The 27,917-nt window shown below is 44.6% G+C and overlaps 1 protein-coding gene across 3 annotated transcripts in view; it reads left to right on the forward strand.

The window, feature by feature from the left end:
* Nucleotides 1-27,917, forward strand: part of OSBPL5 (oxysterol binding protein like 5) — a 181,990-nt gene that overhangs the window by 99,764 nt on the left and 54,309 nt on the right. For all 3 annotated transcript variants that reach the window (XM_055814115.1, XM_055814116.1, XM_055814117.1), the window contains exons 2-3: nt 16,180-16,336; nt 22,400-22,473. In XM_055814115.1, coding sequence (XP_055670090.1) covers nt 16,180-16,336; nt 22,400-22,473 — 231 coding nt within the window. The remainder of the gene's footprint in view (nt 1-16,179; nt 16,337-22,399; nt 22,474-27,917) is intronic.

Below are 27,917 nucleotides of genomic sequence, written 5' to 3' on the forward strand. Positions count from 1 at the left end.
GCTGCAGACTGCCTCAATAACTCCTTCATGAGTGAGTGCTGAATATGCCACGTATTTATAATCTTGTCTTTGTAACTAGAGGTACAGTGGAAAAGACTTAGTGTTACTGGCATTATGTATTCACAATTAAGAAACTAAGAACTGGTCAGTGTGTTGGCTCTAAAGTTGTGACTGTGAGTCATGGCTGTAGTTTATTTTTAAATAAAGTACGTAAGACTTTATTCACTTTCAGATTGGTTGCTGACCTTTGTTTTTATTTGCAGCATATTGGCAATGTAGGAGGGCCGTGGCAGAGATGCAAGTTCCAGTAGTGCTTACTTGGAAGTGCCTTTGAGCTGGCAGGGAAACACAGAGGTGTTCCAGCAATGCTGGAAGTCTAGGTCCTGAAAAGCCGCTTGTGCCGGTGAAAAGTGAGTGCCTGGTGGCTGTGGAATACTTGGTATTTGTATTTGTGGTCATCTACCTCGGTCCTCAGCGGGGCAGAGCAGTCCGGAGATCAAGGGGCAACAGGCACAGGGAGAAACTTTAAAAAATTCCAGTCAGATACTATTATCCAGATATCATGGTTTATTGATGTTTTTTTTCCCACTACTGCTGCTAATCGAGGTGATCAGTACGTGTCTTGTAGCAAGAACCGTGTAGGAAAGACTCCTGGTGTTCGCAGGCAAAGGAGAAGCACGTTTGTCATGGGAAACCCTTCACGTTCAGAGTGCTGGGGGAGGGCAGAGCCCCCAACAGACTGGGGTCTCCTGGAGGGGAACTGTCTTAAATTGCGCATGGCTGACAGGTGTCTGGAAACATGGGACCTAACTAAAATCTGTAGATTTTCTTCTACCACAGAGTAAAAGAATGGATATGACCCTTTTCTTCTGCAAGATAGGAAGTTATTTTAAGGCAGGTGATGGCGAGGTGAAGCAGTCTGTGGGGAGGAGAAGCTGGCGCCATTAGGGGACTGCAAAGCTTGCTAGGAGGAACGCACTTTATTGTGCTGGTGTTTGGCACAGTTATCTTGCCGGGCTGTTGAGGGAAATAAATTTTCACAGAACCTAACAGTTTCCTCCTATGAGTTACTGTCACCTCCGTCTCATTTAATTCCCACCTTTGCTTACTGCGAGTGCCGTTTCAGTGCTGGGAGTACCTTCCATTACCTCCAGACTGAGCACTGCTTTGGAAACAGCTTTCCCGACTGCAAGGGGCTCGTTTCGCAGAGCAGGGAGGAAAACTTCCTTGCCTTTTTTTCCCCAAGCGCGTTGACTCCCATGACTCTGACGATGGTGGCCGAGGTGGCCCCCTCCCCGAGCTGGGCTGGGGCTCTTGCCTGTGGCTGGGGCTGCAGCTGGGTGGTGCCAGGGCTGTCAGGGTGGCACAGGGCAGCAGTCAGTAAAACTGGTGTATTGGTGTCAAGAGCAAGCAGCTGACCTTGGACAAATCTGCCACTAGGCTGTAACCCAGCCTAGAGTCCAGCCTGCCCTGGCCTTTGCTGCTTCCTTCTAGGAGGAAAGTGATCTGTGTTGGTCCCCTTGCTGGTTTAGATTACTTCTCTCCCTGAGCCGACTCGTGGGTTTTGCCTGCTGTGTTTGCATCGGGTGGGAGCCACAGGCTGTCAACAGCAGATCTTTCTCCTCAAAAGGTCCAGCAACGTTGGCAGTCCTGGAAGGAGAGGCAGCGGCATCAGACAGGTCCTTGCCTGCAGTTCTTGGCAGCAAAGCTTGCAGTTGGGACGGTTTTCGTGAGATTGACAAATAGAAGCAGTATCGGGTCAGCCCTGCTCCCTCAGGAGTCCACAGAATCCATTGGTGAGCAGCTTTAAAAAGATTCTTTTTATTGTCTCGTCACCTCCACTTTTAACCACATATGAAATTGTTCATTATAAAGCACCCAGTCATCCTTACAGCAATCGCATCACTGATGTCTGTGGTGTTGCGTTGTGAGCTGCGCAGGAGAGAAGTCATTAATATCCATGTTTCTACATTTCCCTAAAGATGAAGAGATGACTGCAGTGGAAGATCAGTTTTGCTGGGAAAGACACTGAGTGAGCTGACCTGATCAAGGAGAAGACATTAAACGTTACGCTCTTTAGTTTTCTCTGCTTCACTCAGACCTTAGCTGGTGTGGTCTATTGCCTTTTAGAAAATATGTTTGGGTCCAAGGACTGCCTGAGACAGTTAGAAACCCAATATGTTTTTTGAGGCAGGGGCAATTATTCATTACGTGCTTGTACAGCTCCTAGCACTTTTGGTTGCTGTGCCAACGGATTGGTAATGGCTGAGCAATAGTATTTATTACTGGCAGCTGGTAATAGCAGTCTGTGTTTATGCTCTGTAGGGGAATTTGGTATGTGCACACAGCTATGGGCTGTTAAAGGTTTTGTACCTTTTAGAAGCACCGCAAAATCTGTACAGACCATCTAGCCTTCTGCCATTTTAAGTGTTTTCTTACTTCATTTCAGAGATATTTGTTTATTCCTTCCCTTGTTTCCCTCCCAAACTTTTCAAACCTTTTCCATCTGGACTCTTGTGTTTATAAACGTGTATGGAGCTTGTAGGCAACAACCACTTTCAAGCCTACTATTGTAATCCAGACCAGATAGCTGCCAGAAAGCACTGTGGGCCCTCACCACCTCCTGAGGGCATTGCAGGTCTCTCTGAGATTGCCTCCCTCCTACCTGTTGGATGCCCAGCCCTGTGCTCACCACTGTAGGTCAGCATCACCCTGTGAAGGAGGCCACAGAACTTCCCCGATTTACCCAGGCTGGGCATCTGGTGCAGCACAATTGCTATTGAAGAATTTTCCTTTGTCTTGGTTTGTTTCTCTTGAAAAGTCCTAGTGTGGCAGCTCTAACTCCTGTTTTGTAAGACGCACGCAGCTGAAGCCTATCACTTTTTTTCTAGTGTGAAAAAGATGAGCTGGTCAGCCCTGAGCGGGCCTGAAGTCCAGCCTCATAAAAACTGTATGTCACCTTTTAACCATTCTCCTTGCCACTTCCTTTTCATAGCAGAGATAATGGGAGTGTTTCCTGCTAACTCCTGTCTCTCTGTGATAAATTGCTGTGTTCTTTATTGGAAAGCATTGTATGGCTGCTCATAGTGCTGCGATAAAGAAAATGCTGTGAATTGGCTGCATTGTGTTTGGCTTCCTTTCAGCCAGGGCCAGTCTGGACACCGAGGACCTGATCTTCCTTCTGTGCCAGGCCTCAGCTCATGTTTGTGTAGGAAGCAGGGATTTTTTGTTTGTTGCTTTAAAGCCACCTTTAACACTTTCGATGTTGAGCTGTTGAAAGTCAGTGTGATCTATAAATCTATAGACGGGAGTCTGCAGGTGCCGCTGGTTCTCTCTATCTCCATCTCCTCCCTCCTCTGTGCAGTGCTGGCGCTGGTGTAGGCATCCTTGCCTTGGTGGTGTGCTGCGTGGTTAGTGCTTTCTTTACCCTCCCCAGCTGGGAACTCCCAGCTCTCCAGGCAGGGGTGCTTCAGACCCCCTTTGTATTTCCAGTGCTTGTAGCAAGGAGGGCTTGCAGCCAAGCAGTACTGTTTTGGTTCAGGTTTGGGGTTTTTTTGCCTGGATCATTCCATTCAGTGACGAAAAAAAAAAAAAGAAAAAGCCAATGTCAGTATAGGATAGCTTTAAAGTGATAAGAAGGGTACTCCTTCTGAATTCCACAGCTTTCAGATTTGTTGCCTTTTGTCAAGAGCTGTATTGTCAGGTTTGCTGCCCAGGAGATTGGGAGCCTGGATTGTCCAGGCCCATAGCTTATGGCTGATAACTAAAAAGGAATTTTTGTCTGGCTTATGCCCAGCACGCACACGGCTGCATCTGGTAGTGGGACAGTTGTACAAGTAGCAGAATAGTCAGTGACAAAAATATTGGGATAGTAGTATTTGAACAGGTAGGAGAAGATCAGCAAAGACAAATGCACGGTTAAATTTGTATGTCAAAGGTGTATCCGTTCACCTGCATGCCTAAAGCTCCCTCCAGCTGAATCAAAGGAAGGCACCAGTGCAAAGCCTTTGACACCATCTCCCACAGCATTCCCCTGGAGAAACTGGCTGCTCACGGCTTGGGTGGGCATACACCGAGCTGGGTAAAAAACTGGTTGGCCGGTGGAGCTAAAAAAGAGACACGGTGAATGGAGCCACATCCCACCGGTGGCCAGTCACAAGTGGTGTTCCCCAGGGCTCAGTACTGGGGCCGGTTCTGTTGAACATCTTTATCGACGATCTGGACAAGGGGATCGAGTGCACCCTCGGTCAGTTTGCAGATGACACCAAGCAAGGGAGGAGTGTTGATCCGCTGGAGGGCAGGAGGCTCTGCAGAGGGGCCTGGGCAGGCTGGACTGATGGGCCTCCACTGGAAAAGGACCTTGGGGTGTTGGCTGACAGCAGTCGGCTGCGGTGCTGGAGCCAGCAGTGTGCCCAGACAGCCAAGAAGGCCAACAGCACCCTGGCTCGTATCTGAAACTGTGGCCAGCGGGACCAGGGCAGTCATCATCCCCCTGCACTCAGCACCGGTGAGGCCGCACCTCGGATCCTGTGTTCTGGTTTGGGCCCCGCACTAGAAGAAAGACACTGGAGCGTGTCCAGAGACGGACAACGGAGCTGGGGAAGGGGCTGGAGCACCAGTCCTAGGAGGAGCAGCTGAGGGAACCGGGGCTGTTCAGCCTGGAGAGGAGGAGGCTGGGGGGGACCTTCTTGCTTTCTCCAGCTGCCTGAAAGCAGGTTGTAGAGAGGTGGGGGTCAGTCTCTTCTCCCAAGGAACAGGCCATGGGACAAGAGGAAACGGCCTCGAGTTGTGCCAGGGGAGGTTGAGATTGGGGATTAGGAAAAATATCTTCACTGAAAGGCTGGTCAAGCACTGGAACAGGCTGCCCAGGAAGGGTGGTGGAGTCACCATCCCTGGAGGTGTTTAAAAAAACAGGCAGATGCGGTGCTTAGGGACACGGTTTAGTGGTGAACTTGGCAGTGCTGCGTTTACGGCTGGACTTGATGATCTTAAAGGTCTTATCCAACCTAAATGATTCTATGATTATAAAGAGTTTATCCTGTCTCCTTGTTTTCACCAGCAAAGTCACGGATAAACTGGGAGAGAAGGAAGGACTCACGTAGGCATGAACGTTTTTTGACTTGATAACTGAGGCTGAGAGTGGGTTTTGTTGTGTGTGCTGCATCAGTCTGTGTGCTGTTTGAGTCTTTTGGGCTCATTTAACACAGCATAAATTCCACCCTAGATGCTCTTTGTGGGTTGTCTAGTTTCCTTCCTCCCACAGAGATTTTTAATTAAAAATCTAGGACCAAAATAACTGCAGCGCTATCTTTTAACTATTGTTGAAGGAAGAGCTTGATGCTCCTGTCTCTGAGAAACAGTGAAGTTTGTGTGAAAATACATGGTGTTTTAATTTCCTGCAGAATTTCAGGGGGAGTGGCTGTAGCAGGGGAGGTATAGGTGGGTGCTAAATGTAAATAACTGTACAACTGATCTTGGTGTGCTACAGCACCCAAGAGTCTGAAAAGCTGAACACGAGAGGTATCTTTTAAAAAATTGATGTACTTCCTTAAATTTTGTTGGTCTTGTTTATTCAGCCTTCCTTGCGAAGGCTCCTGAGGTTTACACAGACTGTCTGAATCGACAGAAGAAACAAGAAAGTAGAGGAGCAGAAAATTCAGCATGATTTGAGCACTGTGGGATGTGGCCATTTCTCCATTGCTTAGCTGTTCTTCAGAAGCAGATGAGCCAGGTCAGCTATAATTTAGTGGTCTTGGGGTCAGAGCCTTTGGGTGCAAGTATAGTTTGTGCTTTTCCAGGATGTCAAGGTAGAAATATCCTTCTAATCTAAAAGTCTCTGCATTTAGGATATTGTCCCTTTGGTTCTTTGTGTTTGGGATGGTGGATGCTCATGACATAAATAATCTGGAACTGATTGTGGAAAATCTTTGTGGAATTGAACTGCACTTCTAAGATGGTTTGTAAACACCCTTTCTTGCCATTGCCTTTGCCTTACTGCTGAAGTTCTCTGTTGAGATTGAGTCTGAAAATAGCTCAGCAAGACTTGAGATAGAGGTCTGATTTTGTTTTACTTTGTTACAAGGGGGCAATATTTCACGAACAAGGGAATAATGTCAGGGGGATGCTATCAAGCATGAAAGCAGGTCTTAAAATTAGCTTGGTATTTCCTAGTAGTTGTGTGGTGGGAGTGTATCCCCAAGGCACAGTCTTTTCTAGATTTAATTATACAAAGGCAGAGGTGGATATCATAGAAGGCCATCATTGAGACTTGCAGTCGTCTGGGTTTTTTTAAATGTCATTAAAGCTTGAAGTAAGATCCTTCCATTAAAAGGGAATATGATCTCATTATGTGATTTAGATAGTGGTATGAGGCTGTAATGATGCTTTTTAATATGTTCTTCTTAAAGAAAAATATCGAGGCAAGAATTGACCTTGAAGATGTGGATTGCTTGCAAATGATGTAACTACACAGCTGTCCAAAGCAATGTGTTCTTGCATTGGCTTTAAATCTCCAGTGGCTTTAGCTAAAACAACTAAGTGAATTTCTTACTTACATTTCCATGTACCTGATACCATATTTCCCTCACTGCCCTGGACTTATCCCAAATCCTGTCGCTCCCTGCAAAGGGCCATGCTCCTTGGAGCCCTCCTGCCGGCAGTGGGGATGGCAGGTGCCATGCAGGGACAGGCTCCCTCTTCCCAAGGCCTATCACAGTGATTCCATCTCTAATCCCTAAGGTACCACTAGAAAAACTGGGTTATTAAAAAGTCGTTTGCTTATGTAGTCAGCTACAGTTTAAAGGATTGTATGGGAGGACATCGGAGGTTATTACTAACAATTAGCATACGTAAAAACTTCAGGGCACAGGGGGCTGTGGGATAACCGTTCTCCAAGTAGTGTGTGTACTGAGTTATGGATAATTACTGGAAGGCTTAATGTGTCAAAGGTGGATGTGGTTTACTGTTATGCAACTCATTAATACTGTTCATGGGACTCAGAGACTTGGTCCCTGAAATGCTCAGGCTTGGAGATACTGTGTTCAGTGTGCCTCAAACAAAAAACGTCAGTGGTGTATGAGCTATCAGTACTAATAACTACAATAAAAAGGATGCAGAGCGCTTCAAATCTGCTTTTCAGGTGGGGATTTTTTGAGTCATCTAGCCAGTGTTTTTACCTTTGGGCCTAATATTCTTTATATTGAATTTCATAATACCGTGTCTGTGCCCGAGCCTCACACCCATGGAGGTCAAAGGGAGCATTGCCTTTTGGCTTGGGCACGTGCTGCCAAACCGCTGCAGGCTGGCCAGACGCTGTGCCCACACTTGCAGCACAAGCAGCAAGGATTCAAGGGGCGTCTGTATTGCCGGTGAGGTGTGATGATGACTTGTATCTGCTTACTTGAACAAGCTTGCTCAGTAGCAGACATCAGCATGGATTTCAGAATGATCTGCCCATGTGGTGCTTGTCTGATTTCTCAGGTATGATTTCTAGCCTGCCTTGCATGCCTTACGACTGTAGCCCACACAGTTAGCCCCACTCCAGCTAGGTAGCCCAAGGGTAATTTATGTATGTGTGCCCAAGTTGCGCTTGTACCTTAATTTTGATGTACGTATATCTCCAACAGCCTTTTGAGTTCGCTGCCAAGAAGCAGCTATGATAGCCAGATGAATCCTTGTGTCATCTATATAAAACTTTTAAAGAAGTATAAATATTTCTAGATAAACAGAAATTTAGAGGCAGAGATCTGGTTCCTGAGTTTGTTTCAAAGTGGATCCTTACTGGAATTTCTTGGCTAATGTGTTAACGAAAACTGCATCAGGAAATCAGTGGTGATCTGTGATGGCACATTTCTTCCTATACATTCCACATGTGCTTGTACATTATGTTTTGGTGGGGAGTCTGCTAATCTGCATTTTGGCTTTGTTTTCCTACCTAAAAGAATGCTAACTAGAGCTATCAGTACCAAATAATGGTAAACTTTAAATAAAAAATCTGTAAGGCGGATAAACGTTCAGTTGCTTCATGTATATTTAACAGGCGTGGTTTACCTTTTGGTCATCTTCAGTTGAATGTATTAGAACATGGGATTAAAGGGCTGAAGAGGATTCAATGAAAGCACCTTACCCTTCTGCATAGATTGGTGCTTCAAGAAAATACCTTTGATGAGCTTTACTCAGTAGAGATGCCTTCAGAAATCAGGGCCTAAAGGAGTTTATGCAAAATACGATTTACTGAAAGTAAAGCGAAGGGACTAAGACAAAGGTGTGCAGGTAAGGTGCTTGTTCCTGTCTTTCACTGAGCGCTGAGGACTTTCTCATCCTTCTGGTAGTATGGGTAAAAGCATCAATTCTGCATGCACCTGCTGTTACTGGGGAAATAATTGATGTACTAGTTGTAATTACAGCAAGTGAGGTATGATCTATGCCATTAGCAAGGGGAAAGACCAGTGAAATTGCCAAATCAGGAGAAGCCCCTCGGTGGTAGTAGGAAATTTAATATGCTGTGTTAAATTAATAGCCTTCTGCATAACAATCAATTTACAGCTTAAAGGGCAGAGGAGGTGGATGTAAAAATCATTAAGCATTCATTTGATGACCCGCTCAATATTCTTAGTCAGAAGAAATCGCTAGCATAATGTTTACAGAGTAAATTGCAAGTGTTTTAAGACAAAAAAACACACGAGGATTGTGTATTTAATGTTTATTACAATGGCTATTTCTAAGCCATAAGCTTGCAGTGATCCTTTTCCCAAACACAACATGGCTTTAGTGATGGGCTGCTGTTTGCTCACAGATGATGTTCATCCAAACCAGAGATTATTCTAAAGATGAGGTTTTCCTACATGTCAAATAAAAATGTTTTGCCCTTTGTGACCCTACCTTCAAGTTTATTAGTCCTGAGTTAATTCGGGATCCTCAAAACAAATGGTCTGGGATGTTTTTTTCCTAGTGTAGGCACGCAGTGCCTGGTTTTGCCTGTAGTTGTTCTGTTTGTGGTCTTTGTACATAACGCTTACCGTAGAGAGAGATTTGTTCTGAGAAGATTATGCATGTAAGTGCTGATGGTGTGCCTAAAGCTGCCAATGTTCTCGTGTATACAAAGGAAACGTTAATCAAGGCATCTTACAGAGAATTAAGGGAGGAAATACTTTTGTTTCCTGATTACTACTGGCCAGTGCAGGAAAAGGCAGGCAGAGAAGCAGAAGGCAGTAGAAAGAGATGGTTGTTCTCAGAGAAAGCAAGAGCAGATTGCTGGGGGTGGCTGTGGTAGGCAACTTCCACAAAACCAGCACACGAGAGGCAGCTTTAAGGACTCTGCAGGGCATGTGAGCTTTGAATTAGGTTGTAAGGATGAACTGGCCACACTCCTGAGCTTGCTAAAGCAGCTGAGAGAAATCCATCCTGTTGCATATAATCTTAATAAAGCTGTCTGTAGCTTTAGCTTTCTATAACGTTCCATTGTTGCAGTTGGGTGTCATCGGCAAACCCGTATTATTTGATTTTCGAGCCTGGACTGAGTAACATGGCATGCAGCAGAGGACATAGCATTCCTTAAACTTGGAGCACTCCCGCAGTACTAGTATTTTGGTGTTTTCATCTGGAGTGCGTGAAGGATTGAAAGAGTGGTGCTTCATCGTGCTGCTGGAGCTGGTTTGGGCTCCAGCAGAGCAGGACATGGTCTAGGGGGAACATACTGAGGACCACCCCTGGTGAGGAAAGGTCCCCTTGCCAGCAGCACAGAGAAACAGCTGACCCAAGTAGTTCTGGGAAATAGCTGACAGTTATTGTGAAGCTTCATTGCTTCAGGTTCCAGCTGACAGCATGAGAGCCCAAAACATTCAGTGTCAGCTGTACTATGTATGTTTTGCCATATCCTTAACCAAAACCATGGATGGAGTAGAGAAAAAAAATTGCCTGCGCAGGCACTTTTCACTGTATCAGGTTTTATTCACCTGTTAGTAGGGGGTTGGTTGTCCAATTACCTGTCTTATAAATAGGTGTTTTAGGAATAGCTTCCAGAAACAGATTTCACAAGAATTTCTGAATTGATTGTAGTTCTTCAGCTGTTGTAAATCACCAGTGCACCACTGGACTATTAATTTACCTTTGCTGAGGATCTGTGCTGCTGTTTTTCCTTGTTGAATACTTAGGGCAGTAATAGCTAGAAATGTATCTGCTAACAATTTGCCTTCTCTTTTCATTCATGAAATTTTTACCTCCTCATGATTAATTGAATCAGGAAGCGTCAGTATCTTCAGATTTAGTTTTCCTTATTGATGCAGATTCTGGAGTGAATGACTGCTGTGAATACAAAATATGGTTTAATTTGATTTCTGGGAAATGGTTAGTGACCAGAAAAAGAGAAGGTTGTTTGAGACAAGCTTTGAATAAATTAAGAGCACACACATCACCACCGCCCTTCCCCTGCACAGCCTTCTGACGATATGGAACCCCTAATTAACTCCTTATAGAAATGTGCATATTTCCAATCTATTTTGAAATGCTGGAAGTGAGAGTAAGCAAACCAACCTACCCACTAGTTTGCAAAGGGTAGGGGCAGCGTAATGTCTGCACAGTGTTTAGTTGTGTGGTAATTATATATCAGGAACTTAGCAGATTTAAAGATGGAACCAGGAAGATTCCATCCCCAAGAGGCTCGAGCCTGAAGCCGAAAGCTGCCCTATCTTCCCAGCAAGCACAGAAGGCACAAAATGCAGAGCAGCCATGTGGAAGGCATCGCTGCACCAACGCTGATCATCTGTAAGTGTATTAGTTGCTGCCTTCACCCAAAATGGGTCCAGTGCCAGAAGAAGAAGGTGCTGGCATTTCCCATTTGGTTTAATGGCAGCCACGAGGTTTGCTGATAAAATAATTTTTATTCTTGTCCTATTGCTCTTTCCTTGGCTGTTCCTGAAGCTGCCTGGAAGTGAAAGTCCCATTAGGCAATTGCACCCTGTTAAGTTCACCCACCGCTTTTACTGCCCTGTGTTGCATGGGGGTTTGATGCATACTCTCCTGTATTTTTCATTTTTAAAAGATAAAGTAGTCTCAAAGACAGGGTTAAGCAAGAAGTTTATTTCTTGCTGCTGAATTATTTATTCCTATTTAAGCTCTGGCTAGCAGCCCATGTTTAATAGCCCACTAGTGCTTAGAGAGCTGTGAATACAAAAGGGGCAATCCTGAAAAATACTGTTTAGTGGCTCTGTACTCTCTGTATTACCTCTCCTTCATTTTTATGATCAAAAGCACAGAATAGAAGGCCAGAAATGACCTGTACTGCAAACTTAAGGGCACTTTAATCTACCAAGATTGCTAACATCCAGAGAAATTAATGCAGTAAATTAATGCTAGAGTGAAGATTTTTTGCAATGAGATTAGCTTCCTAAGGGAGCTTATGGATTCTGCATGTTGGCATCTCCACATCAACACATGATGTCTTTCTAGGGCGATTTCCCCATCTCGTCTACCAGATTTGGAGGGAACACAGGAGCAGTGGTTGAAATTTATTGCTTTGTATTACATAAGTGGTTTGGTAAAATAATGGCAATTTTTGGCCTTCTGCAATTCTGGCCCAGTTTTGATTTTTACCTTCTTTCTATTCCCCAAGCCCCCACGGAACTGGTTTCTGTGAAGCACCTGCCATGTCCTGAAGTAGCCTCCAAAATACTGATTTAGAAGTAGATTTGAGTTTCACAGCAAAGTTGCCTTCAAATCGTCCATGGAAGGTTTGAGGCTCAAAGGCACTTATGTCTAGAAGTGTTTCTTGGATGGTTGCATATTTCTTAACAAGTACTTCATCGCTAGTGAGTTTTTATGTGTTTTCTAGATAATTATGCATTAATGGTATAAAAGTAGATATAGTACAAGGCTATATTCTTCAAAACCTTCACACCCTCCTATCTCACACAGGTGATTCTGGGCAGAGGCTGGATTATTTAGGTGTCTAAAAATCCCTGTTGTGAAAAACGCTGTGCGCACTTTCCACCTTCCTGTTACATCCCTTCAGAAAATTGCCCCTGCTGTCTTCTGTTCAGCATCCCCTACAACTCTCACGAACTTTGTGTAATTTGAAGCCAGTTTGGGCAGGCAGACCCTTATGGACAGACAGAACAAGGAGCTCTCTGAATAAATGAGCTAATGAAGCCTCATTTTCTTATGGATTTGTGGCTTATATTGGATGGTATTTGTTAATAGCTGGGTTCGTAGTGCTACCCTTCTTTCAGAGGGCAACAATGCAGTTTCCCTCCATTCTTTAGGCATTGATTCTCACGTAACTTTTAAGAAGCTAGTATTTTCAGGTTTTCTAACACCTGTTGGGTTTCCTTGACTTTTGCCAATGGTACAAAAGGCATTGGGTGGGAGGGAGGATAGAACAGCATACATACGGATGCAGACACATACAGAGATATCCTTTGGAAACCAAGCCAAATATTTCGCATGTATTATAGAATCTTAATACTGTGAACTACATTTTCTCCCACCAAGAAAAAAGGTGATGTATAGAAAAACCCCAAAATACAAAAAAAGTTCATTTCTCTGATTTTGTGCTGCACTTTGCACTGAATAAGGTGAAATCTTGTAGGCTGAGTCTGTCCATCTCAGTCTTTCTCTGAAAAAATTGCAAGGTAACCTAAAAGATGGTACAATCTTGTAGAATGAACTGCAGGCCAGCATTTCTTCTCTTTTACCCAGAGTAAAGGAGAAGTATGTTGAAGTGGTGCATACCATATAGTGCACTCAATGAGAGGCTCTGCTGCTGTCAGAGCAGGTTCTAGTTGGAGTGAAGCCTATGACAATGCGCATGGCATAAGAGCCTGTCTGGATGAGGGTCAAATGTAGGAAGGATCTATGCCTGTGAGCTGGAGCAATGCAAGATTAGGTGACCTTTGAAAAACAGGCTGGGATGTTGGTGACGTGGTGTGTTGCGTGTGTGTGGCCGACAGACACATCGCTGCTGCTGCTTCTCTGGGAGCTTGGGTCACTGGAGGCCTTCTGACAAAAAGGATCCAGTTAAGAGGAAATTACTCAAATTGATCTTTGTGGTCAGAAAGAGGTGAGCTGCTGCCACAAGTTTATATTAAGATTTATAAGAGAATAGCGAGAGCAAATTATGGACTCAAGAAAAGGCTTTTTCCTTTGTTATGGCGCAGTGGCTGTTCCCCATTGAACAAGGCATCCAGGTTTCTTGCTGTCAAGGCCATGGCTTAAATAAGCGTGAGAACAACAGAGCATCAGCACAATAACTCTGTCAGTTATCTCGTGGTTGAATAGTGTGCAATAATAGGTGAGGGAAATCAGAGCACGGCGCTCTCTGCATAGTAAATATAGCAGCAGTTGAAAGAAATTCTGTCCTGGTACGTCTGATCTGGTATACAGCCTGCTCTTGCTCCAGTGTCTGGAGGGGGTTTGCCACCAACAGCAGTGTAAGCTGGCTGGAAGTTCTCCACTGATGTGGCTTGTGTAATTGCTGAGATGAAATGATGCTAAATGCACCCTTTCTGTTGCCCTGTCAAGAAGAGTCTCCACCATGAGAGCAGGGCGTAAGAGCTGGATGGACAGATATTTTATGTTTGTAACTTGTTCCCCAGCCTGCTTTCCACTGGATGGACCTGGGATTTCTGAACGCCTTCCTGCACAATTGGCTCGGCCTTGCTGGGTCACTGCTTTTTGGGGAGAGTATCCCACAGATTTGCTTTTGCTCCAAGCCACTTACGAGCAGTTCCAGAGGCGGAAAATTGAGATGGCCTTTCTGGGAACAAGGGCAGAAAATAGCTCAGTGTTAGCATTCCAAACAGAGCTATTTAGACCTGGATTATTTTAAAATATTTTGCTTTCAGACATGTAACTACTTGCATTTTCCTCCTTTCTCTCTTCTCTTTTTTTTAAAGTTAGCTTTTTTTTAAAAAAAAATTCTCTGCACCCAGCTGTAGGCGGTCAAGAGTATCTATGCAAAAAAGGGGTTATTTACATTGCTAGATGTTAGGTACATAAGTTACCTGCTGCTTCAGAGATGTCATTGGCTGCGGTGGGAACCTGGGGACTTTTTGAGCCTGGATGTATGTTTGTAGGGCGATTTTGCTGGGCAGTCGAATTGACGGGGGGGCAGGGCAGCGGCGAGTGGAAAGCGCTGCAGCCACCCGTTCACCCAGCTGTCATCACATGCCATCAACCTGGAACAGCCTTGCGTGAGGTGCTGTGTGACGGGTTTGGCTGTGGCAGCCCCATCCAGCCTGGCGTGTCTCGGTGCTCAAATGTAAAGCCTTTCTCCCAGAGCTGTGTGAAGGTTAGGGTGAAATGCTGCTGCCGAATCTGTAGTCTTACAGCCGCTTCACTGAGGGGGCCTTGATAACACGTAGGGCTTTCGGCGAACATTCTGTCCTCAGAGCACTGCACAGACCGTAAGTCATCCTGCGTGGATGACGCAGGCCCAGCAAGGGACGTGTATCACCTTCACTTTGCAGGTGTGTGGCCTGGGGGAGTCCCATTCTCAGGCTAGCCCTGGCTGCTAGCCATTAGCCCCTTTTTGGGTGTCACAGACCCTCACATCTGATGGCTCACCTATCCCAGCACGGTGAGCTGGGTTCAGAAAGACGTGCTGCTCAGAGTGGTTTTGGTAACCCATGCTGATTGTTGGAGTCCAGACTCGTTTAGATCAAATTAAACTCTTGGGCACTGAGGCCATCTCTTGCAGGAAAGAAGGAGCAGATTCCCTCTTGCCTTGTAAATCATTGGTAGTTTATATAGTTGATGCAGCCTGCTGTGTAAATACATTTAAAAAAAACGTCAAAACCTGACACATTGGGACTGCCTTCTACAAGGATTAGCAGGGCAGGTGGAGGGGCAGAGCTCAGATAAAACCCGAGAGGAGTTTCTCTACACTGGGACATGGTCATTGCGTCCTTCCTCCTGTGCAGTGTCTCAGCTGTGAAGGCTGAGCTCCAAGAGGCCACTGACGGTTCCCCGTTACGCTGGGGTGTTTGGGCCAGCACAGGCACCAGGGTGGTACTGGGAGCAGGAGGGGCGGGGCAGGGTGTTCTAGCCCATCATCAGCCCATTTTCAACCAAGTGCCACACAGATCACCTTGCACGCATGCTGGTCCTGCCTTCTTGAACACTGTGACTCTGGGCGACTTCTTTCCCTTTGTTTTCCTAGTAGCTTAAAAAAAGTTGGGAAAACTTGGTGTCTCTTTTCAGGAGACGTGTGCCATCCTAAAGGGGTTTTCTTACCACAATTACTGTGGTAGGTAAAGTGAGAGGAGCAGCAGACGCTGTGGTCTGTAATGCCCACCCAAAGGCTGGGTTAATGCTTCTTGCTGCTCGTAAGAGCCCTGCCTCTGGCTGCACACGGGGAGAGAGTAACGCTTGTTACTCAGAAAGGAGACAGTCATAATATCTGTTTGTAATGGGTAAGAAAGAACTGCTTGTTGGGTGGGTATAAAAGAAACCTTTAATTCCAGCCAGGATAGTCTAATGCATTAGCCACGTGGTGGTAAAGAGCACAGTACCACCGGGCTCTTCTGCGGGGGTGCAGGGAGGCTTTGGGGTAGGCAGCTGCTGTTCTTTACCCTCACAGAGCAGCAAGGTTTATCTTAGTCATCAAACTGCAAGGCTGATCTAAATGCTATTTTAATGAAAACTAAAATTATTTATATGTGTAATTGGAAATAAGGGAGGGAGTGACACCGGTGTTATCTCTGCTTGCTGTTCTGCAGGCCTGTGCAGCTGGTCTTCCTCTATGCAGCTCAGATTAAGTGCAGTTTTTTGTGGAGATGGTGTGACTCTGCTGACACCAACAGAGTTACATGTATGAAAGAGACTCCAAAACCTAAACAATATAATAATAGTTAAAAGTGAATTTTAGCCACTGTGCTCTGGATACAAACAGTAAGTAGCTGTTATCCTAGATAGATCCTTGTAGGCAGGAGGGTGTTATACTGCCTGGAATCACCAAGGAGCAGTGTCCTGCTTCCCTGCAGTTTGCAAATACTGGGGGTCAGCAAATCAGTAATTGTAGCTTCAAACTAATAGCACTTTCTTTTTTTCCCTGCGTAGCCTTCTGGCACTCTATAAAAAGATCTGGCATGCTACATAGGATTAGGCAGCTTTGAAGCAGTGGAGTCATCCGGGTGTGAAACTTTGATTTCCTGTGTCTTGAACTGTTACTTCTATCCTTTTCAGAAAACCCCCACAGCTCATGCCATGAAGGAGGAGAACTTTCTTCGCCGCAGGTTCTCCCTCTGTCCAGCCTCGTCCACCCCGCAGAAGGTTGATCCTCGCAAGCTGACACGCAATCTGTTCTTTGGGGCCGACAATGACATCTATCCGCTCAGCCCAGGTTGGTTTCGGTGTGTCAGTGCAGAAAGTAGTGTGTCGGGTGCTTGACTGCAAGTAGGTACTTGAGTGTGCTGCTGGGAAACAGAGAGAAACGCCTTAGTGTGAGAGAGAGAGGAGCTGTTGCAGTGTAGGTGGATCGCAGACAGTGCTGCTTTCGTGGCGCTGTCTGTGGGCTTTCATTGCCATAGCATTTCCTGGGCACGGCGGCTGGTAGAGTTAGGGTTCCTAACTGTTTGAACGCTGCGTGGCCTCACGCTTAAAAAAATGACTAATGTTTTCGGTGCTTCCACTTCGAGGCACTTGATGTGTTTCACCCTAAGCATTGGACTCATTTAAGATTTACTGGCCCCAGTTGCAGATGTTTAATGGCAGGTTTCCCTGTTCAGGTTTAAAGCCCAGGATAAATATTACAAAACCAGACTTTCAGTGGTTAATGGTCTGTAAATATCTACAAGCACAACAAGTACCAGGAATCTTGGCAGGTTGTGGTGAATGGCAGATTGGCTTTATGCGTTCTCTTCGCATCTTTTTTGTTTTTAATTTCCTAGCACCCTTGCTGAGGGAAATAGAGCTCATTTCATTCTTTCAGAATTTGTTGCTCACAATAAACATTCAAGTCTTTCCTTGATTGCAGTCTGCAAACAATGCTTCCATTCCAGCCTGTAAACAAGTGCTTCAGGGAGCAGTCACGAATACGTAGAGCTGTCATTTGCAGCTGCAATTGTCAGTGCTAAATAATCAAACCTCAGAGCACCTTTGGGAGTTCTCAAAACACTGCTGTCTAGAGAAAGACCATAGCATCTGTCAAAAGGTTTCGGTGTTCATATAGATGTAACACCTGACAGACTCTCTGGGCTTTGCAGATGCAGAGCAAAACCAGGTCTGAGTTTCCTGAGCTAATTGTCTCTAAGTGCAAAGGATTCAAGGGCCTCTGACTTTGCAGGTATTTCTATTTGTGAGTGTCTGCTTCAAGGCAATGGGGAGCCTATTTTCAGCAGTGTGACTAATCCCGGCTGTCACTGAGGTCACTGGAAGCTTCAGCAACCTTTTGGTAATCAATTTGAAAGCAACTTCAAATGGGACACCTGAAATCTCATACACTTCAAACCTGTAGGGACTTCTGAACAGCTAGCTGCCCATAATTACAGTCTGTACAAATGAGTGGTAAGTAACTAGCTGTTTCACTTCTGCCATCCTTGGGAGCTGGAGAGCAGATTCTTCAGGCTATAGTCACTTCCCCTTGCTTTGGGGAGATGGAGAGCCATAGCTTAGTTTGCCCATTCTTGAGTTCTTACCAGCATTTTCAGTGCTAAACAAGTTACTGACTTCCTCACAGAGCTGTGATCTTTCACAAACCAGGAAAAGGTGAGAGTTTCAGCATGGAGGAGGTAGCTGGAAGAGTTTGTTTCTGCCTCAGCTTCCCCCATCTCCTTGTTTCTCCTTGATCCCTGCTGGCAGCCAGACCAAACAGCCTTTGCTGGGCTGAGCAGAACAAATGCCTTGAGCTACGCTGGACCTTTTGTTCTGCTGCACAGTTCTCCTGAGTAACCTCCAGCACTGCCATCAGTGAGGGCAGTAGCCCTCTTTATTGCAAAGAAAAAAGAGCATAGGCAAAAGAGTTCGTAAAGGAGAGAATATCTCTTTTAAACAAACAGAAGCTACTGCTTCAGCCAGGGAATTTCTTGCAGAAGTCTGGCCTTTATATTTTTTTTAACTCCTTTCATTTCTTTTCTCTTCCCCACAGAACTGCCTTGTCTCTTTGTTTTCCTCACATTTCCCATAAGAAGTAACTGTCATTCTTCACATTCAGTGGCCGTCTCCCATGATGGGCTTTCTTTTCAGTGCTTTGTTGCTGCTTCTGCTCCTTTTCCTCTGAGCCACATGTGCTTCCCCCCCACCTTCTCCCATCGCTCTTAAGGACGTTGCTGTCACCGCAGATAAGCCACAGGTCTACACTCATAAGTTGCATCCCATATTTCTGTCCCCTATTTCTCTCTGTTATATTTTATGTGAGTTTTCAGTTTTTGAGGCTTTTCCGTTGGTCTGTGTTTTGCTGCCTGACCCCAGCAGTTTTCTTTACAAGCGCACTGGGCTGATGGTGTTGCATGGGTGCTGTGGGCAGCAAAGCCCAGTGATTTCCTGCCAGAAATGTGGTGGGTTGTGAGGTGGCTGGAGCTGCAGGTCTCACAACGTCAACACTTAGGATGAGCCCTCCAACAATGAAGGTGTGCAAGTAAATAATTCAGTGAGAAGTGAGTGACAGACTTCACACCTCAGGCAAGCTATGCTATGAAGATTCAGTTCATTGAGAGGATTTTTTTGAAGGGAACATATGGGAAATGCAGAGGGCAGTATCTGGAATAACATGTCAGACTTTTTGCCTCTTGCTTGCATAAAAAAATGCTAGTGATTCTGGTAACTAAAAGAAATTTGAGGAAGACATTTCTCTATAAAGGGAAGTTCACAAACTAGAGAGACATGAATTCATGTTCCTTGCCTGTATCTGTCTTTCACTTAGCAATAAGGAGAGAGAATCTTTTTCCATTTTCTCTTTAGGAGGGTAGGCAATTTTTGGGGGGAGTAGCTAAAAGAACTTCTAGAGAATCTCTCTTTTTGACTAGGCTGTGAGATCACACAGTGTCTTTAAATAAAAATTCAAATTAGCTTGTCTACATCCTAAGAGTTGTGCTTTCATGAACAAGGGAATTTTAATGTGATAGATTCATGGAACTAAATTTCAGTCTGGTGTACACATTAGGCTATGTGGCAGATATTTACAGCAGTGACAGGTTTTATTTGCGATAATTTTGCCACACATCAGAGCCTATTTTTCATCTTGTAGTTATCCAGCTCCTTTGTCAGAAAGCCTACAAAATAACAGTTCATGCTGCATGGAGTTAATCATGATTTCCTCAATAACCCAGTAATTTTACTCCCTATTGTTACTGGTCATGCTTGCTGTCTCATCCTTTATAAAGGGGAAAAGCAAATGCACTTGTAGGATTGATGCCCAGCAGCAAACAAAAGAAAAGGAATAGTTACTGTTCTGCAAAGGAACTAAGTATTTGCTTTTCCTGTGCATGACAGTAATGGGATAAAAGAAGGTATTGATAATTCTACTCTGTAACCATAAGACTGGAGTCTTGGCACTTTTCTTCACAATGTGGTGAATGAAGGCTGTTTCCATAAGCACCACTGATTCTCTTCCCAAAATCTTTTTCATTGTTTGGTGCAAAACTTTTGGGCTACTTTGTGGAGGACCCTTCTTTGCATGCCCTGCTATCAGCCAGCACTTTTAAGTCAGGAGAGATTCAGCTCTATTTCTGTTGTGGGCATTACGTTTTCTTGGTCAGGGAGATAAAAACTCCAGCTTCTGTAGCCAGTTAATATTGAGCTTCTTTTAAGTTTTTATGTGGTTTCCTATTTATTTTCTCGAGGTGGCTGTGTCTGTTGTTCTCTGGGTGGGACTCCCACTTTTGGGCTTTCTGTGCACTTAAGTATGTGTGCGGGTTTTTGAGAAACTTGCACAATGAAGTTTGCTTTGCAGACAAGGGCTGGCACTGTCCTTCTGCATGGCTGCCACAAGTCTGCTTGAGAGAGACAGCAAACGGCAAAGTTAGCTCTTCTCCAAAAAACAGCCTTTCCCTTACAAGTGCCAGTAGGCTTGACGAGTGAGAAACTAGTACATGCTGCTCCATAAACATCTCACAAACACTGGTAAAAGAGTGAACAGATGCATGTTCCCGTTTTTCATAATACTGTGTGAGCGTGATGGTACAGAGCCTCAGGAACAGCGAAAATCTCATTGTTCAGATGGCAAACCCTTCTAAGTGTTTTACTGAGAAAAGGCAGAAATCTCTTACATCCAGGCTTTTTGTATGGATGCCAGCTTGAAGTTAAGCTTTCTTTAAGAAATTAGACATAATAAAGGATGGATGTGAATTCTGTTACATTAATAGGCACCATTCCCTTGGAGCGGGCAGCAGCAGCTGATTCCCATTAACTTTACTCGAACTTTCATTTCTCATACATGCGCAGAAAAAGCTCTTTGTGGGAAACCAGTGCAGCAGCCCCATGGCTTTGGGAGTTTATTTCCAACCTTTGCTTCTGCCAAGGAGAGTGGGGGCTGTAGAGAGGAAAGTGCCATCAGAGAAAGAAAAAGTGTGGAGGTACAGGTCCTAATCCACGCGCAGCTGTGCTTATGGCCATCTCACTTGTCATGGTAGTACGAGAGGACTGTCAGATACCCAGCGGCTTGCGATTTTCTCCTGCTGGTGGGCGTTAGGTTTCTGAGTGCATTATTTAGGGCGCAGTGTTTCGAGGGGAGGAGTGAAAGTTAAGAAACTAGGTTAGGATACAAGTTCCCTGTTGGTACACTGCCTTCCTGTGTGACTGCGTAGGTCCTTCCTCTGCCTCAGTTCCCCACGTGCGCAATGCTCGTGCTGTCCCTCTTCTCCCAGCCTTGGAAGCGTTTGCTTTGTGTCAGATGGCTACATGCACGTGGCAGAGCGCGGCACTATGCCATGGGTGAGAAGGACATCTGAAAGCTCCACCATCCTGGGTCATCATGTGAAAAGCTGGACACCTTCTAGAGGCAGGTGTCCCACAAAGCCTTTTCTTACATTTAAGAGCTGATACACCAAGCTGCCTGTTAATGCCTGTGAAAAGGGCTTGGGTTTTGTCCTGTCTCTTAACCAGTGAAACCTTGTAGCACGGTTGCAGCTCCGGTTATAATGGGACATGCTTGTTCTCTCACGTGTCCCGTGATGGAAGTACAGAAACATGACCGTGAGGACATTTTATTTTTTAGTAAGCTTCTGTGGCAGGCTTTTCTAATGATGCTTAGTTTTTTTAAATGGCTGCTCTGAAAACTCCAGGAGACATTGTGGCTTCTGACACATCTGTGACAACTTCTGCTGTCTTCAGGAGAATCAGGATTTTCCCTTGCTGGTTTTGGATTTGGTGATGTTTCCAAGACTGGCCCACACAATGTCTAAAAGCGTTTTTAACAGTTCCCATGCCTGCAGTGTGCTACAAATGGATTATATTTCACTGTCTTGGTGGTTCTTTACTGCATCCAGTATTCTGAAGCTCTGATTGCTAACAATTTTGAGAAGAAAACTACATTGCAAATTAGCTCTTTAGTGACAAGATAGTCATTGTTATCCAATCTCATCAGATGCCATTTTCTGGCTTTTTTTGTTAATAGAAGCTCTATGCCTTCTGGTACTGTAAGGACATGATTACAGTTGGCAAAAAGAACAGAATCTGTCATTACATTTTATTGCTTGGACTAGGACTACACACACTCATACTAGTACATAATGTGTAGAATGTACTGCAGGTTCAGCGTATTTGGCTAGTGGAAATATTTCTCTATAATGATTGGAAAATGTCATAGTGTTCATAAATACTACTTGTTAATTGAAAATGTTTCTTATTTTAACAAATAACGGTCAGAATACATTGAACTTCTGCAGGGCTTTTTTTATTTTGTTTTACTGATTATGTCTAGATTATGTTCTGTCTTCTGTAATGTTTTATGATCATGGTTATGATTTGTCAAACAAAGCATGCTATCAAATGCATCTGTGTATAGTTGCCAGATACTGACCAAGGAGGATAATATATTGAATAACTGCTTATTAACTGGATTCCATTTATTATTTACATTGAATAAGTCATGGGGTTTGTAAGAAAAGAACAGACTGTAGTAACGTAATTAAAGACTGCATCATAATACAGACACAGAAGGGAGCTGATTAAGGATGCATTAAGCAACTTTATTTCTGTTTTTTCCCAGCCTTCATATGCTGGACTTTGCAACACTATGTTGGTTTACCACGAAGTTTTGAGACCTAACTTTTAAGCAGTACTTGTTGCATAGCCCACACATGTGGGTTATTTCAAGCTCTGCAGGATCCCTCTCTGTGATCCTTGTGTGCCTGCTTCTGCTCATGACAGCTTCTCTTGCTTGCTGTTAGCAGTAGCCCTTCTAAGGCCATGAGTAGCCATGGTTCTGCCCAGAATTCCTCTGTTTCTGAATCACATTTATTTGTTGCAGGAAAAGACGTGGAAGCAAACAGCCCATCAGCACTGAAGGATGAGACACCACAGACTCCAAACTCCGTTAGCAAGGTACTGTGGGATAGGCATCCATCCCTAGACTTGCTTTCATTTCTTCTCAGGCTGTTATTAATCGTTCTTACTGTCTTACTTTTAAAGTCATTGAGAAATCCTCTCCCTCTGTTCCTGCAGTAACTGTGCGCGCATTTTTTGAGAGAAAGAAAATCAGTGGTTTTGCATGGTTGGGATGACAGATAAGCCCACACTTTCCCCTGACTTGATAGCACCTACTGCAGAACCCTGTTTATTTGGGCCTCATTTGGTAGTGTAATTAGATATGAATAATTACAGTTGAAAGGTTGATTTTGTCAGCAGAGGTGTCTCCTGCTGTTCCTGATCAGCAAGGCAATCATAAACCTTAATTGTTTTGGAAGAGAAAATTGTAATATTTAGTTAGTGCATAACATCTGAAACTACGAATTGAGATTCTGGGTGAGAACACTGGGAATTAGTCTTGAGAGGAACATGAACTGACCAGCATTTCCTCAACACAGTGTTTCCATCCAGCCTGTTGTGGAGAGGTAAAACTGGATCTAAAGAGTCTGGATCTGGGTGTTCAAAACCTGGCTCTCTATCTAGAGTTACGGAGTGCCTGGGTTTGATTTCCTGTAGGGATGGAGTCAACTTTATAAATTAGATCTGGCTTTGAAGATTCATATACAGGCCTTTTTTGGCTGCAGCTCCCTAACATGTTTCTGGAGGGTAACTGGAAATAGAAGCAAGGCCTGTTAATACATTTTTAACTGAATTTATTCAGCTATGAAGCTATAAAATGCAAATGACACCAGCTGAAATGAAAATATAACATGAAGGAAGCAGCAGCAGACAAGTGATTTCTTATAATACATGAAAATAGGCTCTGCATCTTCACATAGGCTTGGCTGTGCTTGCCTGGAACTTGCAGGTTGTTCTGCTGGGGTGCCCTGGCAGAGGTCAGCACAGGGAGAAGGTGATGAGAGGAGCGTTGGCAGTATGCAGCACAAGGGCTCGTGTACGTGTCCTTTGCTATTGCTGGGACCTGGCAAGCTGTTTTAAAGCCAGATGTTTTGTGTGCCTTACAAGGAGTGGTGTTAAATTCCCAGTTGACTTAGGAATATGAAGAAGAAGGACTTTTTCTGGACAGGACAACTCAGAGCACTGAAATGCGGTCCAAAAGGGAGTCTGATTTCTGAGGTGCAGGGTGAACGTAAAGGTAGGAATGTATTTATGAGACGTATCTGGGTGAAAGCATAGCTCATCTGTGTTTTGCCCGCCTCAGGGCCTGCCTTGCTATTTACTCTCCTACAGGTGTATGTTTGAAAGAAGAAGAACCCTTGGAAGATTTGGGTGCCCAACTAGATTTCTGCCGTGCTTTGTGTGCACCTGGGAGGTGTTGGGGGCGTCTCTCCTTGACAGTGTCAAGAGCAGTTGTTAAGGGGAGATAAGAGAAAATGCACAGCACAAAACAACTGCATCAGATCTGTGATTCAAAACAATCTGGGGATCTGAACCTGGACACGAGCTTTGACTTCACCAGCCCAAGATTTCATATTTACAATAGTCAAAATTGCTCTGAAACACCAATAGGCTCAAAACAGATACAAGGGCCCCAAAACACCAAACTTCAACTTGCCTACTCATTTGCAGTGTTGCAGGCAGTTGCTTTCATTACTGGATGGGCCAGAGCTAGTTTTTCTTTCCTGCCTGAATGTTCTGCTTAGACCTTCTTCCTCACTGGACCTGTGCTGTAGCACCTGTCGTTCTCACTTCACTCTGCTTTGCCTTGCCGTGTTGCACACTACCTTGTTCTTCTCCAGCCACATAACATTTCTTCCGTCTTGCTTTGCTGTGTCAGTGACAGTAGGGAGTCCCTATTGTGAAATGTCTTGTACCTTAGAAGTTTAGGCAAACTGGTAGTCATTTTGCTTAATATTTCATTTTTCACATCCACTCAGCTCTCAAGCTAGAAAATGAAAGGGATCCAGAACTGTAACTAGGGATCTGTCACAGTATTTCAGTTTAAAAATAAATAGCAGTTCCACCTACTTGAACCAAAGGAAAGAGTGTGTGCTAATTGGGTCATGCTTATATTGCTGATAGCAGGGGGGGAATAATTTTTAGAAACCAAATTGTAGGGTGTGTAGGTTTAATTAATGGATTAAAAAGTAAAAGTTCTAGGTAACAGATCTGTGCCATGAATACTTACCTTTCTTTTGGCACAGTGGATACAACAAACCTTGTTGGACATCAGTGTCCCTTCAGCAGTGCTATTTTGATGTACTTCACCACACTGACTCTTTTCACCCAGTAATGAGAAGGAAAAGAAAACCAGTCCAGTAATCTGATCTCTGGATCAGGGTTTAGGGGACCTTGAATTCCCAGCTCTGACTTGGAGTCCCTGCATTTTCCCAAGCAGATTAATTGCATTTCTGTTTCACATCTTCATCAGCAAGGTGGAAACAGTTTCACATTTCCTTCACTCAGGCCATACCTACACTGCATGATGGAGCAAGCTGCAGGTTTCCTAGGTTAGCAGACACCAAGCAGAACATCTCATAAAACCCCTATAAATGTCTGTGAACCTGTGAGCTGTGAAGCCATTTAACTGCAAGCACACTGCCCTGCGCTCAGGGATGGACTGCGAGTCTGTGTCTGAGGCGTGCACACATCCTGATTGCCCTGTCTGTAGAGACAGTAAAATATTTTGATGCTGGACATTTGTTTCCGGTGTGTTTGTGCAGTTCTTAGCAGTATTTATTTCTGATTTCAAGTGTGGCTTCTCACCCCAGATTTTACTAAAACAAATTTAAGGCACAGTTCAGCTACATATTACATTGGCAACTTTCCTGCGGCGTATTTTCTCCTATTTAAATTTTTAAGTGAAGTCTCTTTCATCTCCTTTTCCAAAGGAAGAAAAAAGTTACTAGTTTATTTATGTCAGATTGTTTCTCATATTAGTCTCTCTCTTTTTTTTTTTTTTTTTGAGCCCTTTAGCCTTGTCTTATGGGACCAGTGCTCATAGTGGGGTGTGTGAAAGTATCACAGAACTGTCTCTAAGCCTCAGGATTGTCTCTGCAGCCAGGTAGTACAGTTAGCACACACCTGATAGTGACAGGAGATGCCTTTCTCATTTTGTGCCTCATTTGGCACTGTTAGTGCCCTTTAAGGCACCTTTTATTGTGGTATGCATGTTGCATTTTCTCTTTCTTCCAGTCCTGTGCTTATCTATCATTCTACTGGCTGGAGAGCAGCTGGGGGTGTGTGTGTGTGTGTCTGTTGATAGGCATGCAGAGCCCACAAAGAATTGAAGTATATTTTAAGGGATAGTCAGAAAGATCTTGAAGCTGGCATTCAGTGGCACTTTGCTTTTTTCAGTCCCCCACTAATGCCACAGCGAAGTCTAAAATGATCACATTGCAGGAGTATGGCTATTAACGTGCAAGTTATATGACGTATGGGAGGGCAAAGATTAGATTGCTTTGTTCATCACAAATGAGTTTTTCCACATGCCTGGATTGTTCAAGTCTTTATTGTGTGATTTGTAATCTGAAATATGAATCTAAACGGCTGCTAGAAATTTAATTTAGCTGTAGTTTGAAACACCTCATACCGATCACTTGAGATTTAAGCTATGACTCTCATGCTGTCTCAAGCTCATCCTTCTAGATCTGTGGATTATGCTCTTAACCTCTGACTTAATTCTATCCATGGTTACATTTGGGACAATCATAAAAGATCATTCACAACTCTGGCAACCTGCAAGGGTACCTTTCCCTCTGTTCTCCCTTAGCCAGCAAACTGAGGAGTCAGTTGTCAGAGAGATCCAGATGTCGCAGGAATTGGTTCAGAGGGGCTGAAGAGTGAAACATCCCCTGAGCGTGCCAAGCACAGCTTATGGGATGACCTGGCCCTTCTAGATGGTGTTATGTTTAACTGGACCCTTGCTGGCTTTTCATTACTGTATTCCACGCTGTCGTTGCGGATGGAATTACCTTGGAGCTAGTTGTTACACTCGGTTCCTGTGCCCGGACTCAGGTACACCTCGCTGCTTCGATTCCATGTGCAGCATTTTAGGGTGATCGCTGCTGTCCGCAGAGGGCTTTGCAGCTGATCTCAAGTGAGCAGAAATGTAGCCTGGAGTATCCTGGGGAAATGGCATAGGAGAGGGGTGGGATTCTGCACTGAGAGGCAGGAAACATCCCCAACTCGTGTAGGTACATACGAGCCCTGAAACTCCCAGGCGCCTCACAGAGGGGAACGTAGGCAGAAGTAACTGTTCGCTCACAGGTGTGATGTCTCAAAGCTGATAACTTCTGGTAAGCCACAGCAGTCCTGTCATGTCACCTTGGGTCACTGGTGATCATAATTCCTTACTCTAGTGTTTATGATGGGGGAGGTGCTAAAATGGAAATGATTTATTAAACAATTTAGCAAAGGATATTCTGAGCTGAAAGTCCCAATTGTTTTTTATTGCACACTTTGTTTGTTTAAATTCAGCCTAGGAACAAAAGCTGTCCCTAAAGCTGGAGGGGAAAGCAAAGCTTTGCTTCAGACTTCCAGCTGGGGCCCCAACATAAGAAGGACGTGGACCTGTTGGAGCAAGTCCAGAGGAGGGCACAGAGGTGCTCAGAGGCTGGAGCACCTCTGCTGTGAGGACAGGCCAAGAGAGCTGGGGTGGTTCAGCCTGGAGAAGAGAGGGTCTGGGGAGACCTTATACCTCCCAGTACCCGAAGGGGCTGAGAAGAAAGCTGGAGAGGGACTTTTTACAGGAACATGTAGTCGTAGGACAAGGGGTAACAGCTTTAAAGTGAAATAATGTAGATTTAGATTAAATATCCGGAAGAAATCCTTCCCCGTGAGGGCAGCCCGGAGAGGCTGTGGGTGCCCCATCCCTGGCAGTGCCCAAGGCCAGGCTGGACCGGGCTGGGGGCAGCCTGGGCTGGGGGGGGGTGTCCCTGCCCGGGGCTGGGGGTGGGACGAGGTGGCCTTCAAGGTCCCTTCCCACCCAAACTGTTCTGTGATTCTATGAACTGTATCAGCCATGTGAAACAGCACTTTGTCAGTGTGCAACTTCCCATCTTACCTAAAGTGTTCTTTAAATATTATAAACTTGCAGAACGTTCTTCCCATGAAAGGTGCGCTGAAATGGTCAAATAGAAATCTCAGGAGGTCTGTGACTTTTCCTTTATTTACTATAGTCTGACACAATGGAGCAAAGCATTCCACCAAACAGTTGTATAACTTGATTTTTGGAATTGCTGAATTTCACCAATGATTTTCCCCAGATATTGCAGTCACGTCAGCCATTTATTTGTACAGGCTTTTCAATTTGTGCCAGTCGTTGTGCTGTTTCAGTGTTGTAAACACAGTTGCTATGTCTATGTCACATTGTTGAAATAAGAGGGGTATGTTAATTTTTTTACCTCAGACTAGAAATTTTTAGGTGACGATTATTCAACTTGCTGTAAAGCAGCCTA

This window comes from Falco peregrinus, chromosome 9 (assembly GCF_023634155.1).
Source record: "Falco peregrinus isolate bFalPer1 chromosome 9, bFalPer1.pri, whole genome shotgun sequence".
Lineage (NCBI taxonomy): Eukaryota > Metazoa > Chordata > Aves > Falconiformes > Falconidae > Falco > Falco peregrinus.